Source organism: Microchirus variegatus (assembly GCF_963457635.1).
Source record: "Microchirus variegatus genome assembly, chromosome: 7".
NCBI classification, from domain to species: Eukaryota; Metazoa; Chordata; class Actinopteri; order Pleuronectiformes; family Soleidae; genus Microchirus; species Microchirus variegatus.
Window position 1 is genome coordinate 534,901 of NC_139808.1, and position 16,733 is coordinate 551,633.

The 16,733-nt window shown below is 40.2% G+C and overlaps 1 protein-coding gene across 1 annotated transcript; it reads left to right on the top strand.

Moving 5' to 3' along the window:
- The first annotated feature begins 542 nt into the window (after nt 1–542).
- Nucleotides 543–10,862, top strand: LOC310929546 (aminoacylase-1A-like). The gene is made up of 15 exons (XM_083892336.1): nt 543–571; nt 937–1,086; nt 2,955–3,019; nt 3,119–3,223; nt 3,324–3,418; nt 3,618–3,694; nt 5,282–5,371; nt 5,665–5,721; nt 5,809–5,882; nt 7,914–7,963; nt 8,091–8,235; nt 8,872–8,940; nt 9,010–9,089; nt 9,815–9,875; nt 9,984–10,862. Exons 2-15 carry the CDS (start codon nt 957–959, stop codon nt 10,146–10,148), a joined length of 1,263 nt encoding a protein of 420 aa, XP_083748462.1. The 5' UTR covers nt 543–571; nt 937–956; the 3' UTR covers nt 10,149–10,862.
- Nucleotides 10,863–16,733: the final 5,871 nt, after the last annotated feature.

The following is a 16,733-nucleotide window of genomic DNA, read 5'->3' on the forward strand; positions in this document are numbered from 1 at the left end:
ACATGGTGTGTCAAGCTCACATGCGAGTGTACAATAATAAATAATGATAATGGTTAGAATAATATTGAAATGAATAAATGATAAGAAGCCTGGTACGTCCTATGTATGACACTGAATATTCTTCTACCACAGTTGTTTTTCAGTTACTTAAAGGTGGATGAAAAGCAGTTTTGTCATTTGAAATACAACCTTTTCAAAAATTGCACGGCAGAGAAAAAATAAGTAGACTTCATATGAACCCAAAAGGTATGAAATAAAATGGGCAAAGATGAAAACTTAGCACATTTTCAATTAGTGTAGTTCGTTTTTGTAAAGCGCTCATTCATTTCCACTTTTTCTTTTTTTTTTTTTAAATAAGAAAACGTTTTTTCAATCTTCGTTTTCGTTATAAATAATTTTAGAATAAAATATAAACACATACACCAGGGATAAAATATTAGATGAATAATCCAATCAACAATTCCAAATGATGTTGCGCTTAAGACCTTTATTTTGAAGGGCTAACGCCGTTAGCGCTGACACACACTGCAGCATTAGCGTAAACTTGACGGTAACAGATCCACTGACAACGGTGAGTACAAGAGAGGAATAACTTCATGTGGAGTGAATTAATGCGCTTTGTTCGCTTAATATTGTTCACATTTAAGGTTATTTATCCGTATTTTGGTCGTGTGATGACTTAGCTGTAGCTTGTTCCGCTGGTTTTCTTTCTTTAAAGAGTGACATAAACAAGCTAGCTGAGTGTTCTAGCACAACACTGTTCCTCCAGCGTGTGTGTGTGTGTGTGTGTGTGTTAAACCAAACAACAATTTTAAAGACAACTAAGCTAAAAAACGAGTCAAACAATGTCACATGTTGTTCTGTAACTGTATTATCCCGCTGACGCTTGTATGCTATGCTTGACTGTAACGTGTTTTTTGCTCCATGTGTCCTCAGAGGAGTGGAAAATCAGAGCCATGTTGCCTGACAAAGATGGTCCGGTTCTGGGAGGAGGACAGAGCAGCTCTCCCGGAGGAGAGGATCCTTCTGTGGGTCTGTTCAGAGAATATCTCCGTCTGAAAACTGTCCACCCACGACCTGACTATGGTAAGAGAGAGACACACTCCCCATGACAATGCACTGCATTCAGCCAACGTCCTGTGAAAATGTCACATGCTTTGATTTTTCCTGTGGGAAGATTAAATGTTCATCTGTTTGTGATTTCTTGGTTGGTCGATGGTTGAATCTTAAAGCTGGAGTAGGTAATGCTTGTAGAGCTGCAACTAACGATTATTTTTGTAATCGATTAATCTGTCGATTATTTTCTCGATGAATCGGTTGGTCCATAAAATGTCAGAAAATGTTCAAAAATGTTGATCGGTGTTCGTCAAACCTGGAAATGACGATGTTCTCGAATGTCTTGTTTTGTTCACAAACCAAAATGATTCAGTTTTAATGATTTCTTAATTATGTGGAACAAAGAAACGAAGAAAATATTAATATATTTAAGAAGCTAAAACGATCAGAAATCTTGTTTTAATCATGAAAAAAGCTTCAAACCGATTATCGATTATCAAAATAGTTGCCGATTAATTTAGTAATCGATTAATAATCGATTCATCGATTAATCGTTTCAGCTCTAAATGCTTGAACTGTCCGTTAAACCCATTGTTAACCAGTTAGTTAACACAGTGCTGATTAAGCATAAATCCCTCCGTTTCTCAGTGTTTTGTTTACGTGTCACCTGGCAACTTCTGTAATACCACATTATGTGTCACAAAGTCCATGTCTTATCTGAGTTAGACCTGAGTTAGACATTACATGACTCCAGTTGTGTGTGTGTGTGTGTCATCATGTTGTGTTTTGAGGAAAGAAGGTTAAGTTGCTGAGCAGACACTTGATTTGACCCTTAGCAAAGGTCAGACGCTTTTGACCGAATAAGCAGATTGCAGTGCTCTCTCCATACACTGAGTGCGTTTACATGCACACTAAAAAAAAAAGAAAGATTACTGGCAATGATCGGGTAACTGGAATAAACCGTTTAAGGTGTTTACATGTCTTGAAGAAATCAGATTATTGACAGGAACCTAGGTGTGTTAAACAGCTTTTTCAAAAAAACGATAACGGCAATAAACAGATATATCGGTTGAATATCGATTTATTCCGTTTACACGATCACTTGAATAACCAGATAACTACAAAAATCTGATAATAATATTTTTTTTAGTGTGCATGTAAACGCACTCACTGAGTAATGACATCATGTTGCTTCCTTGTTTTCCTGCCCTGGTTTGCTGACCTGAACATATGCTGCGTTCCAGAGTCCATCCAAACACATGGGATGTAGGACTTATCCTACCTGAATTGTTCTAGCTCCTTCTTCAAAGCGTTCCAGCCAATTAAAGTTGAATGTTAGAAAACATGGACGATCGCGGTGCTTTCGCTTCATGTTTGATGAGGCATTTTGACTGTCAGCAATTCAGTCTACTTACATACACAAGCGAGCCGTATATATGTAAAAGCGTTACAAATCGATATGTAACGTCATGAGCATACTTTTACCGTAGCCCTACATATCTACATGCTAACAGATAACAAAGACGACATAATTTCACGCCATAACATGAAAAACAAGTTGTGATAAAATTTCTGTGTCTAAAACAACTCTATACGCAGAAAAGTACAGTTTATAGCCTATTCATGTGACTCCATGGGAGCCGCCATTATTCTCCGACTTCATTTTGGTGAAGTGGAGTTAGGTCGATCAGCCCCGACTTCGCGAGAAGGAGGTCCCACTTCGACAGGTATTCAAGTGCACTTTTTCTAATTGGAGGGTTAGGGTAAGACCCACGTCCAACTGGTTTGGATGAGCTCTTGAACGCAGCGATAGTCCAACATTATTAACACAACAACTAACAACAGCAGCACATATGTTTGTCTAATAACCTGATATCTCTGTCTTCGTCATATCACAGATGCTGCTCTTAGGTTCCTGGACAGGATAGCAGAGGAGCTTGAGCTACCTTTGAAAAAGATTGAGGTGTGTTTGTGTGTGTGTGTGTGTGTGTGTCACTCAAGTTAAAATAATAATAATCTTACATTTCCAAGCGTTTCACGTGTCGTTCTCTCGCCCTTGTAGGTTTGCCCGGGCAGAGTCGTGTCCATCATGACGTGGGAGGGCGTGAACCCGCGCTTGAAATCCATCCTGCTCAATTCCCACACAGATGTTGTACCTGTCTTCCAGGTACGCCGTCCGCATTCGCTCAAGGCGTTGACATCCTGTTGTTACCCTGTAAATAGATATCGAGGAAAAAAAATGGATTTGATATCAATCTCTTCTCCAGGAACATTGGAAATACGATGCTTTCAGTGCTTTCAAAGATGCAGAGGGCAACATTTATGCCCGGGGATCACAGGACATGAAATGTGTGACTATACAGTGGGTATAAACTGCCTTGACAACTTGTTTAGCTAACAGGATTTAGCGTCTAGTGTTGTTTTTTTGTCACTTATGTTTAATGACACACTTGTTTTCACACCCACTCATCCTAACCTATCACTTCAGATTGCAAGTCCTCTTTTGTGTTTTTGTCTCTTGTCACATCTGTGCTCTATGTGTTGTTTCTTTTGTTGTGTAGGTACATTCAGGCAGTCAGAAGACTAAAGGCAGAGGGGCGGAAACTGATGAGAAATGTCCACTTAATGTTTGTTCCTGGTAAGATTTTTTCTCCCCCCCGGCCCCCCGGCCCCCGGACCCCCCGCCTCCATTCCTGTGCCTCCATACAACCATTAAGCCCAATTTATACTCCTGCGTAAAGTGCTCTGCGTAGCTACGCAGAGTCCTCTGCGTCGACGCAGAACCTGTCGAAGAGCCTCTGCGTCGTCTCCGGGTGCACGGAATATTTTTTAAGTGTCCGTCACTCCGTCAAGGGACTACGGAGACGGCAAGAGCTGCGATTGGTCCTCAGGACAGGCCGAGCGAAGCTGCTCTGTGCCGGCTCTCAGTGCGCTCCGGGCGTCCTGACAGAGGCGGAGCTGATCCCAGCCGATAACGCCGCTGCCGAACTATAAATACGTCATATCTTAACACACACAGCACATGTTTAGACTCTAAATGGCCAATTTCTCGCCTCAAATTATCTTAAAACTGCGTTCCGTGACACAGAAAAGTGAGAAACGGCCACTTTTTCAACAACAACAGTCTTTCTCTCTCTTTCTTTCTCGGACGCCATTGCTCACTGTAGCCAGAAGCACAACAACCTTGCGCAGCGACCCCTACTGATCGGGCGGGAAATTGCAGCGAGTGTCCGTCACCACGACGCAGAAGTATAAATGCTCGAGGCGTCTCCGTGGTGACGCAGACGGATAACGCATACGCAGTCGGAGAAGTATAATGTGGCCTTTAGTGGTTTACACAGGCGTCGCCTCACCTGCTCTGTTTAATCAGATCCTCTACTTCTTCCATTTGGTTGCCAGATTCAGCTGCACATCACATTTAAACTGAAAATATGTGCTTTAATTAATTTGTTAACCCCTTAGAACACAGATAGAGTGTCTTATATAGAGTGTCTTATAGCCTTTTTGTCACCACAAACTAGGCAAAAAAAAAAAATAATTTCACCAACTACAGTATATAAACACACCTGAGCAAAGAGTACTCAAAATGTTTAAAATCGGATTACATTTGGAAATACGTCACAGTTCAAAGTTCACTTGGCTCGTTTTTATGAACAGTTATGTTATATCACTACTAAAAATGTGATATAAAATAAATCGTAACTATGACTCAACAACAGATAAGAAGACGAAAAAAAACCCCCGCATTTTTAAAGCCTGAATATGTGACCTATAAACACACACAACCAGGATGTCCATATAAGGAGTTGTGTATTATTCCAAGGCAATTTACAATCCATGCTGAGTCAGCACTAAGGGTTAAAAGTAGAATAGCATTGATTGGGAGATAAAACGTGTTTTCCTCTAATATGAACTTTACTTTTACAACAACTTGCAAGTGCAGTATTCATTTAGATGAATCCATATCAAGCCATGTTAACAGTGTTAGTGTCATTAGCAGGAGTGTTTGTCACTACTTCACCAGCCTCTGGTACAAGTTTCACTGACTAAACCGGAAATGAACCGTGTGGTGACTTACAAACATTATTTCCTGTCATAGCTCTGCTGCACATGTCCACAGCTTTTAATTTAATTTAATTTAATTTAATTTAATTTAATTTAATTTAATTTAATTTAATTTAATTTAATTTGGCAAACCATAATGTGGCTTTTTTGTCTTTTTCAGATGAAGAAGTCGGAGGTCATAAGGGAATGGAAACTTTCGTGAAGCATCCGGAGTTCAAAAAACTAAACATTGGCTTTGCCCTCGATGAAGGTAAAATAAGTAACTGTTTTTTTGTTTTTTTCAAAGTTACTTAATAAAAACCTGAACGTTAGAGTTGCTGAGTGAGCTGGATCTGATTTGATGTGCACAGTCGGAGACAGTATGTGGTCATTTGGGTTAAGATGTGAAGATGAAAATATTGAAATGTCTGTAGAACATAATTGCTCGCTGTGCAGCTATTGATTTTGAAGCCAAAATGATCTGTGTGTTAATTCTCAGTCTCTGGTTGTGTTAAAAGTCTTTACTTTGCCCAAACGATTGTGCTTTTCTTTAATTTCTTGTAGGTCTGGCAAACACCAGTGAGGCGTTCACTGTGTTCTATGGAGAGAGGAATCCCTGGTGTGAGTACAACATTCACACAAACGCAAGCTCTCGAAACGTATTTCTGCTTCCTACTGTGAAGGATGATAGTCAGTCTCACTTTTCAGGGATCACAGTGCACTGCCCGGGTAGTCCTGGTCACGGGTCAAGGTTTGTGGAGAACACTGCTGCTGAGAAGCTGGTAGGTGTTAAATCACCGCTATTCAACCGTTGTTTAACCCTCAGAGCATTTTGGCTGTTTTTTACCATTACTAAACATACAGTATATACAGAAGTTATAAGAATGTGCAACATATAGTGTTAGAAATCCATTTTCACCAACTATATAAACACACCTGAGCAAAAAGTACTCAAAATGTTTAAAATCGGATTGAATTTGTGAAATTTGGAAATCCGTCACAGTACAAAGTTCACTTGGCTCGTTTTTATGAACAAAAAGAAAAATACGTCTAATTTGTGACTTCTGCACAATTATTGCTACTTTGTCACAACTAAAAATGGGATATAAAATGAATCCCAACTTTGACTCGGGCCCCGTTTACCCGAGAACGCCTGGGTAATTTTTTATCGGAAGTGTCTTTTGTTTAGAAGGTGACAGCGTTTTTGTGGCTTAAAAACTCAAAAATCTGAAACCACCCACCAGAGTGGAAAACCTGAATACGCTCCACCGTATTGTTTCCGTCTACACTGCCAAGACGCAATACTCTGCTCAGATCTGTTCACGTCGCATACGCGTTTACGTCACCTACACGCACCAGTACAGGGATATAAACAAACATGTCAGATTATTTCCATGCGTCAGACCTTCAAGCTGCTCTGTCAGCTCCAATAAACTTCTTCTTATTACTGACAGTAGCCATGTTTTGGTTTTCGCGGCGTAGATAAGAGAAGAAGGAAGATTCTACGCATTCGCTCAGACATGGCGGTGTTGTGTGATAGTGTATCACAGCACCACCTAGCTGCCTGGCATGCATACCCAATCGAATTCCACACAATTTTGCGTCACTGTATGCACACAGATTTCCTCCCAAAAACAATTGTCTATACGCGGAATAAAATGTGTAGACGTGACGCCACTTTTACGTTTTCTGTTCAGACCATCATCATGTAAACGTCACCTCAATAACACATAAGACAGCTGTTTTTTTAACCTATAATCACACACAAACAGGATGCCCATATAAGGAGTAGTGTATTATTTCCACGGCAAATTACTATGGGTGCACCTCTGGCACAGATCTGTGACGTGTGAGCACTAAAATAACAATTTCAAATAAATTTAATGCTACATTGATCTGTAAAGGCCACATTATACTTCTCCGACTGCGTCACCACGGAGACGCCTCAAGCCTTCATACTTCTGCGTTGTTGACTGATACGCACTGCAATTTCCTGCCCGATCAGTAGGGGTCGCTGCGCAAGGTTGTTGTGCTTTTGGCTACAGTGAGCAATGGTGTTCGAGAGAGAAAGACTGTTGTTGTTGAAACAGTTGCCGTTTCTCACTTTTCTGTGTCACTGAACGCAGTTTTAAGATAATTTGAGGTGAGAAATTGTCCATTTAGAGTCTAAACATGTGCTGTGTGTGTTAAGATATGACGTATTTATAGTTTGGCAGCGACGTTGTCGGCGGTGATCAGCTCTGCCTCTGTGGACGCTCAGTGCTCACTGTGAGCCGGCACAGAGCAGCTTCGCTCGGCCTGTCCTGAGGACCAATCACAGCTCTTGCCGTCTAAGTTGTCCCTTGACGGAGTGACGGACACTTAAAAAATATTTTGTTCAGTCGGAGACGACGCAGAGGCTCTTCAACAGGTTCTGCATCGACGCAGAGTCTCTGCGTAGGAGTATAAATTGGGCTTAATAGTGAGAGAGAGAGAGAGAGAGAGAGAGAGAGAGTGTCTCTGTCATTTGTACTATTAATAAATGCCTGTTGCTCGACCAAAACGTATGTAAATGAATGCGTTTATTACACCATTCAGCCATATTTCAGTTCAGTGAATGCGTTCTTGTCAAGTGATTGATAGTCTTTTAGTTTCTGCACATGAACACTGCTTAACTACCCAGACTCACCAGCAGAGCACAACTGATTAACCCCCTTGTGGCTGCAGAGGCTGCTGTTGCTCAGCAAAATGTACATACTGTACTTTTGCTTCAATAAAGCTGCTTGAAGTCTGAGTATATGCATCGATCACACTGCTGTGTTTTTCCTCTGCAGCGTCACGTCATGAACTCATTCCTCGACTTCAGAGAGAAGGAGAAACACAGGTGAGCATTTACTGAACTACATATTGTAATATGGACCAGCTTTACCATTTTCATTCTTGACGGGAAACGAATTGAAACCCGTTGCAGTCCCACTAATGCCGCTACTGCCTTGGTGTGTCAAATCCAGGCTGAATACCAGTGAGTGTTTCACGCTTGGCGACGTCACGACGGTGAACATGACGATGGTCAACGGCGGCGTGGCTTACAACGTCATCCCAGCTGAGATGGACGTGAGCTTTGACCTCAGAATACCGCCCACAGTAAACCTACAGGTGTGTAGATTGACTTTGTGTCACTCGTACATACAGATTCAGTGATGTGCTACGTTCCATTTGGAGTCAAAACTGGGAGTTTCCAGACATCACAGGTTTTTTTTTTTCAACGGGAACGCCCCCTGAACTCTGATTTCCAACTTCCATTTAAAGCACTTCTGTCATATTTCACAGTAAATCGGTAGCAGACATCGTACTCTGTGATTTTTATCTGTTGACGTGTTGCTAGCTGTTTGTGTTCACTAAATACCAACTAGAGTTAGTTATCAACGAGGGCTGCGCCAATTATAATCCATTAATAATCAATTATTAGTTTTCAGATCCTTAAAGGTGAAGTAAGTAGTTTATTGTGCCATCTAGAGGAGAGGCTGAAATTTACAACAAAGAACTGCTCCTCTGCTCAGTGTCCCTTTAAATGTGAATATTTTCTGGTTTCTTTGAGAAATAAGAAATAAGTAAAACTGAATAATTTCGACATTTGAGATAATCATTGATCAACATTTTTCAACATTTTGTACTCGATTAATGGAGAAAACGATCATTAGTCTTAGCCCTATTATCAACTTCTCTCTGAAATGTGAATGGAACGCAGCTTTAACTCCACATTAACCTCTAAATGATTTACTCTCCTGTCAGGAGTTTGAAGGTCAGATCAGACGATGGTGTAAGGAGGCAGGCGAGGACGTCACTTACAAGTTTGCTCAGGTTGGTACGCCCTAAACTCTGCATTCTGTGGGGTTTGTCTCTGGCGTTAAAAGCTTGCATTCTTTGCAGAAACACATGAACCAGAATACAACGTCCACAGAGGAGAACGACCCCTGGTGGAGAGCCTTCAGTGCGGCCTGCAAGTCAATGTAAGTACACGCTGATACATCAGCTGCTGCTGTTTTATTTATTTCACTTTCATGTTAAAAGTTCACATCCAGACTCTCACTCTCTGACACTGACTCTGAAAGGGTGTGTCTATGTAGTGTTTTCACAGCACTTCATTAAAAAAGAAAAACTGCTGTGTGTGTGTGTGGGTCTTGTTTCCATGACAGCAATAGAGGAGCCAGTTCTAAAAAACATGGTTTTCCATTGTTAACCCTTGTAACACACCTATACAATTTTTCTTATGTTTTCCATTAAAAGTCACACTTTTATTCATCAAAAGAGTTGAAAAATGAATAGAAAATATAGTCAAGACATTGACAAGATTAGAAATAATGTTTTCAGCTGTGCTAACATCATTGCACAAGGGTTTTCAAGTGTTTTCTAATCATCAATAGTCTTCTAACACCATTAGCAAAGACAATGTACCATTAGAACAGTGTAAATGTGCCTCTATACACCTATGTACATATTCCATTAAAAACCAGGCGTTTGCAGCTAGAATAGTCATTTACCACATTAACAATGTATAGAGTGTATTTCTGATTCATTTAATGTTATATTCATTGAAAAAAAGTGCTTTTCCTTCAAAAATGGACATTTCTAAGTGACCACAAGCTTTTAAATGGTAGTGTAAATATGATTGGACAGCACAGAGCTGTGTTGAGTGCGTCGCTGCATAAGCCTCTTGTCGATATCTCCTCTGCAGGAATTTGACTCTGGAAAAAGAGATATTTCCAGCCGCCACAGACAGTCGTTTCATTCGAGCGGTAAGTACCGGCACAGGATGAGTCCACGCAGCAGGAGCCATAACAAAGTGCCTTCTAGGAAATAAACGTTCATTCTTTTATTTTTATTGTCACGTTGTTTGGATCCAGGTGGGTATACCTGCCATTGGTTTTTCCCCCATGAACCAGACACCGATCCTGCTGCACGATCACAACGAGTATCTGAACGAGCAAGTCTTCCTGAGAGGCATCAGCGTATACGAGAGGCTCATCCCGGCTCTCGCCGCTGTCTCCGCCTCTCCTGACGAGGCTTAGATGAACTCTCGCCTCCTAATCTTCTTATCTATTCTTTGACATACACTTTACTGATGATCTTTAGTATTTAACTTGAATAATTTGCAGATTTTACCAAAGAATACTATCACTAAGCCAAACTGAGCACTTTTGCTTTTGGTACTATTCTGATTATTATTATTATTTATGATTCTCAGGATGTAGTAAGCGTTGCATTATTGCAGCATTTCTAACAGCGTAACGTGACAGGGTTGAGTGTGTGTCTGTGTGTGTGTGAAGTCTTTAAAAGAAATCACCTGATGGGTAAACTACATTAAAAAAAGATTTGAGTTTGGACTTTAAAACTCAGAATTACGACTTTAAACTCAGAATTTCTGACTGAACTCAGAATTTCTGACATTATGCTCAGAATTTTGACTTGAAACTCGGAATTATGACTTTAGAATCAAAATTATGACTTTAGAATCAGAATTATGACTTTAAAACTCAGAATTATGACTTTAACCTCAGAATTGCTGACTATTCTCAGAATTCTGACTTTATTTACAGAATTCTCACTTTAAACTCAGAATTTCTGACTTTATTCTCAGAACTCAAATATCTTTTTCCTGTGTGGCCCTAATCCTCTTCTGTAAGAATCAGCTGATTTTAAAAATAAATAAATAAATGATCATGACTGAATGTGTGAAGAAGCTTGGTTTTAAAGTGACAGTTTAAGAAAAGGAATTTTATTCAATGAGCTATTAATGAAATAAAATATGATTGTTCATTACTTTAATTGTCCTATCCTCTTTTACATACAGTACGTTTGTGTGCATAACTTAAGTTGTGCTGCGCTTCCGATGGCCGTTGAACCTCTTAACTGTCTGCTTCAAGTACATGTCGTATAATTTACTGTAATTGCATCAGCAGAATATTTCTAAACATTTTAAAGCACTTAATGCACTGGTACAGGCCTTTAGTTTATCACAAAGTGCAGGCCATTTGCTTCAGTGTGTCCAGGCGTACATACTATAGTGAGTTTCATTATTAGAAGCTAAATATACTGCATTTAATGTTGTGAAGAAAGCTAAAAAGGCTACATAGAGAAGCAATATTTTAGTTTTTTTATTTAACCAGGAAGATCCCATTGGGATTAACCGTTTCACACTGAGCGTATCCAAGACGACTCTTTGCATTACTGTAATTACACAAGGGTTTGTGCTATCGGGAAAATCTCAGCGGTTTCTGGAAGCTGAGAAGCTGCACTTCAAAGCCAACGTGTGGTTATTACGGTAATATCAGTGGCCAAAAGATATTCACATTCAAGACGACTCGTATCGGATAACTTCAAGTTCAAAGCACCACTGTCACAGGAGATTTAAAAACCCATCAGAACAAGCCAAGGTCCAGTTATATTTACATTTATTCACAGGCACTTTAATTACAAAAAGCCAAATTGAGAGTAACTGGAACAACAAGATAAAATAAATCTTGTGATTTGTAATGTTTACACGCAGTAAAGGCCAGACTCATCCACAGTTCAACTCCCTTTGGATTTGTCATCCAATTAACAGCATGTGGTTCTGCGAGGGGAACCGGCAGAGAGACACTGAGCACTCGGTAATTAGTCTTCTCTCTCCCCAGGACATGACAGCAGTGAGAGCACATGGTGCCGTCAGGGAGAAGGAGAAGGAGAAGGAGAAGGAGAAGGAGAAGGAGAAGGAGAAGGAGAAGGAGAAGGAGGAGGAGGAGGCTAAAAGCAGAACCCACATCCTTCCTCTCACAGAGAGAGAGAGAGAGAGCGAGAGCAGGAATATGTGCAGTCATCCTGTCAGGTCAGCTGCTGAGTGTCTGCACACACACACACACACACACACACACACACTGTGCTTTTACAGGAAAGAATATATTTTCTTTATATCATGTTCATGTTGAAAAACACGTTACAACAATGTGTTTCTGAAAAGGTTTGATATTTCAGTCAATAAAGGCTCAGTTTCAGCTTTTCATGAAGTTCCACCGCTGCAGCTGCAGCAGCATCCGCGTCTCTCTTTGTCGAGGCTAAACTCAGTTATTTGACATTTCCTTCTGCTCCTTCTTACTTTACAAAGTCCCTCGAGGTCAGAGATCAGCACCAGGTGAGGATCCAGGTCTCACACCCAAGCAGCAGGGTTTACCCTCATAGGGAGAATTAACCTGTCTATTCCTGTCCATCATGCTCCCTGCTATGGTCTCACTGAAGATGTCACACACATGTACTTACTTACGTTCTTAGGTTTTGCCATTTGTTACAAACACTCCTCATCTGCTCTTCTCCAGCAGTTTTAAAGCCTCCCTCTCTTATTTCTGCCCTGTAGATTCCAGGTGATGTACAGAACATTTCCTCGTGAGGATCTGGGTTTTGTCTCTGCGCTCTGACCCTCAGCTCAAGGTCACTGATGTTGTCTGACCACGCTTGATTTTAAAGATTCTTCCCAGACACACAGGTGTTTATGAAGGTTTGTGTCTTGTGTTTGTTGTTCTCCGTGATCCATAGATCAGGACTGATTTGACGTTGAAGATCCAAAGTTTGGTGACCCACATGTTCTTTTTCTATATACTACAACAACAACTCAAAGACTTATTATACACTCTTAGAAATAAAAGTTCTAAGCAGAACCATATAAGGTTCTTCAGCTTGTCCTCATAGGAGAACCCTTTTTGGCTCCTGGAACCCTTTTGGAGGGTTCCACCAAGAACCCTTTTAAAACCCTTTATTCAGGAAAGGGGTTTTAAAGGGTTCTCTGGATCAACATGGTTCTTACTGGAACCATTAGTGTTACCAAGAACCCTTTAGAAAACCCTTTTTCAGGAAAGGGTTTTTCAGAAGCAAATGGTTCCAGGTAGAACCTCAGCCCTTGTAGAAGAACCCTTTTGGAACCCTTATTTCTAAGAGTGCAGTTGCTGAGTTGATTATGCCTCTTATAGCTTCACCACTCTCTGTACACTACCGTTCAAATGTTTGGGGTCACCTATACAATTTTGTTTGTGTTTTCCATTAAAAGTCACACTTTTATTCATCAAAAGAGCTTCAAAATGAATAGAAAATATAGTCAAGACATTGACAAGATTAGAAATAATGATTTTTTATTCAAAATAATAATTTTGCCCTTTGGTCAAAGAACCAGCAGAACTGTTTTCAGCTGTGCTAACATCATTGCACAAGGGTTTTCAAGGGTTTTCTAATCATCAATAGTCTTCTAACACCATTAGCAAACACAATGTACCATTAGAACAGTGTAAATGTGCCTCTATACACCTATGTACATATTCCATTAAAAACCAGACGTTTGTAGCTAGAATAGTCGTTTACCACATTAACAATGTATAGAGTGTATTTATGATTCATTTAATGTTGTATTCATTGACAGGAAAAAGTGTTTTTCCTTCAGAAATAAGGACTTTTCTAACTGACCTCAAACTATTGAACGGTAGTCTCTAATATACAGTACGTGAAGCTGTTTTGTGGTGAATCAGAGTGTGAAGTCTCATTTGTCAGCATCTCAGTGATGATGACATCGCTGTGGTCACACTGAGCCTGTTTGTCCTTGTCTTGTTACACCGTTCCACATCGTGTTGGGATATTTATTATTCACATTTGCATGGATAATAATCGCAGAAGCATACGTGCACATCTCATGCTGTATGTTGTGCGACTCTTTTTTTTTGCTACGTGGTGCAGATCAGTTTAGACTTTTCACTTGAAATAGCACGAACTCTCTCTCTTGCAGTCAGGACTATGATTTAGTGCTTCATGCATCACGTTCACCATCTGGCTGCTCGCTGGGTTTTAACCTGTGCATGTTGGGGTTGATTAATTCCTTTCATTTGGTACAAAATCAACAGCTGCTAATGCACGAAGCAACTCCAGTGGCTTTTTAATTCTTTGGCAGTGTAAGTAAAAATTACTAATATATAAATAAACTATTCAAGCTGTGTTGCTCCTGTGAGGAAATACTGGCTCTACCGTCTTAAAAGGAGTAAACACATCCTGTGTTTAACATAAAAAAACAGCTGATAGCAGCAATACTAGCAATGCTATAGTGTTTATATCACTCACTGTCATAGGATGTTGTTGAATGAGCAATGAGTATAAAAAAAAAACACATTTTACAGTTTTATCAGAATCAGCTTTATTGGCCAAGTTTGACCTGGTTCCGTTTTGCTAATTATTTTGTCGCTTTTGTTCAGTATTAGCCGTGGTTTAGTGTAAAGTTTTGTTTTTCCAATGTCATTCAAAGGTAGTGTTGGAAAACCTGGAAACACACTTTGAGTCACAGGAAAACGCAACGAACACAGATTCACGAGCGCTGACTGCGCGGCATCGCTAACCTTCGGTACTTTCCCGTGACGCTAACTGTGTTTTGGATACTTGTTCAAATGATAACGTGATGATGGAAAAAACAACAAATACTCGAAAAAGATCTCAAAGAAATATAGTTAACAGAGCCTCGTTGGATTTAGCAAAGCTAGCTTAAGCGCTGGCGTTGTCTACTTAGCACAGGGGTGTCAAAGTCATTTTCACTGAGGGCCACATTAGCATAATGGTTACCCTCAAAGGTCCAGATGTAACTGTTATACAGAATAGATGTAACTAAACGTAACCAAATATAATGTAAAATAAAGGAAACTACTCCGTAACATGTTGCTAAATAACTTTATTTGTATTTATTACTTATTCAATTTCACTCGTCGCACGATGCATATACAATGATACACTGCGATCTAGTGGCGGTGCCGTCACTTTGTGGGTAACACAATCGCCATGCATTGTGGGAAATGTAGTTTATGGTCAACGCACGCCTTAAAGCAGCATAGACCTATTTTAACACAGATTTTTAAGACCAATTAATCACATAAAATGACGTGGCGGACCACATCTGGCCCCCGGGCCTTGAGTTTGACACGTGACTTAGCATGAAGAGTGGTACGCCAGTTTGATTGAGGCATCACAATCCAATTAATTTGTTCGGGCCGTTCAATATGATTGGATGGTGTTTTTACAGTTCTGTCCGCTCCACAGCTGACTGACGTTTTTATGTCAGTGTGGGTTACAGAAAATCTCCCACCCTAACTTAAAGGTGTCATATGTAAGAATGTGGCCAAAAACAGTTACAACATTCAAATTCAAAATACAGAGGTCTTTTAGATTTCGTAACTGGCAACCCGTGGTTGCTCGGCAGCTGAGACTCTACTGACTGCAATGATTGGTAGACGGCGGTAGGTGGCGCCACATGCCAAACCATGATTTGCATTCTGCAAAATATTTTTTTTTTATGCAAATATTTTGTCTGTACTGTTGTTGTTGGTGAGTTCAGTTTGTTATATGAACATTATTCCTGAGTCTGTGAAATATTAGGAGGATTTTATGATTTATTACATAATGCACCTTTAATGTCATCAAAACCGACCAGAAAAACTCATTATTGTTGGAAACGACTCTTGAGAAACGTGTTTCCTTGGTTACCGTGGACTGTTTTATTGTAAACTAAACAAATTCAAAACAATCTGTTGCCCTCCTTGACTCCCCCAGTAAGAAATGCTATTAATGCTTTAAAACACCTGCTCTGTTCAGTGATGATGATCATGCTCATTATAGAGCTCCAAAATTAAGGGGCAGTGATAAGATAGAGGTTTCTGTGAAAGCCGGCGACAAGACAAATAGGCAGAGACGCCACAGAATCAGGGCTTTGTCCCAGATGAAAGGCTGTGTTTGATAGAAAAGTGTGTGTAAACAGCATCATTCCCTTGTTTGTGTTTGTTCCTGAAATATTCTGTATGTTTAACAGGTGAAGGATGCTCAGGTGTGTGTCTGAAGGACTGTTTACGACTGTCGTCTGCAGATGGAACACACTTACTTACACAATGATGGACAGATCAGAACAGTTCAGGTCCACGCGGGTCATAAAGAGAGTGTTGTGTTCACTGGCTGTGGATGGAAGACTAATGATACCCTTCGTTTAAAGGTGCAGTTTGTAAGAATTAGCAGACCGTCCACACGGGAATGGATTTAGGTGAATGTATCTACTTTTTTTGAGATGGTGTTTTTAGGACCTGCTGAGACATTATTATTCACTGCTAGCGTCGCTATATATGCACACGGAAACAGCACGAAACTTAAACGTAGACGTTATTTCTCTGTCTTTCCACTGGCTCGATTCATTCTGTCTCCGTTTCGCGTACAACGTCGTCTCCTCTGTTTTTTGTAGTGTAAGGTTGCAGCGCCACTCACAGTCCTGGCGTATGTACTGCAGCGTTTTGAGTCGTTTCCGCGTGGACGGAGACATTTCATTGAAACGATGCCCTCTTTTGTGGGGGAACCTTTTTGAAAAAAGATTGTTTTACGTTATGTTTCCGTTATGTTTTCACGTGGCCTAGGTGAAAAAGTGACGAAGAGGACTCTTCTACGATCTTCGCGTAAGAAGAAAGATGTCGGCCATCACATCACCTGGTCCTTGGACCCAAGATGGCAGCCTCAAGGCCCTTACCTGTGAAGTACGTATACAAATATTGTCTTCTTTATTATAGTATTATATAATTATACAAACATACTTACGTAGTATATTCAGACCTTTTTTTTAAGGC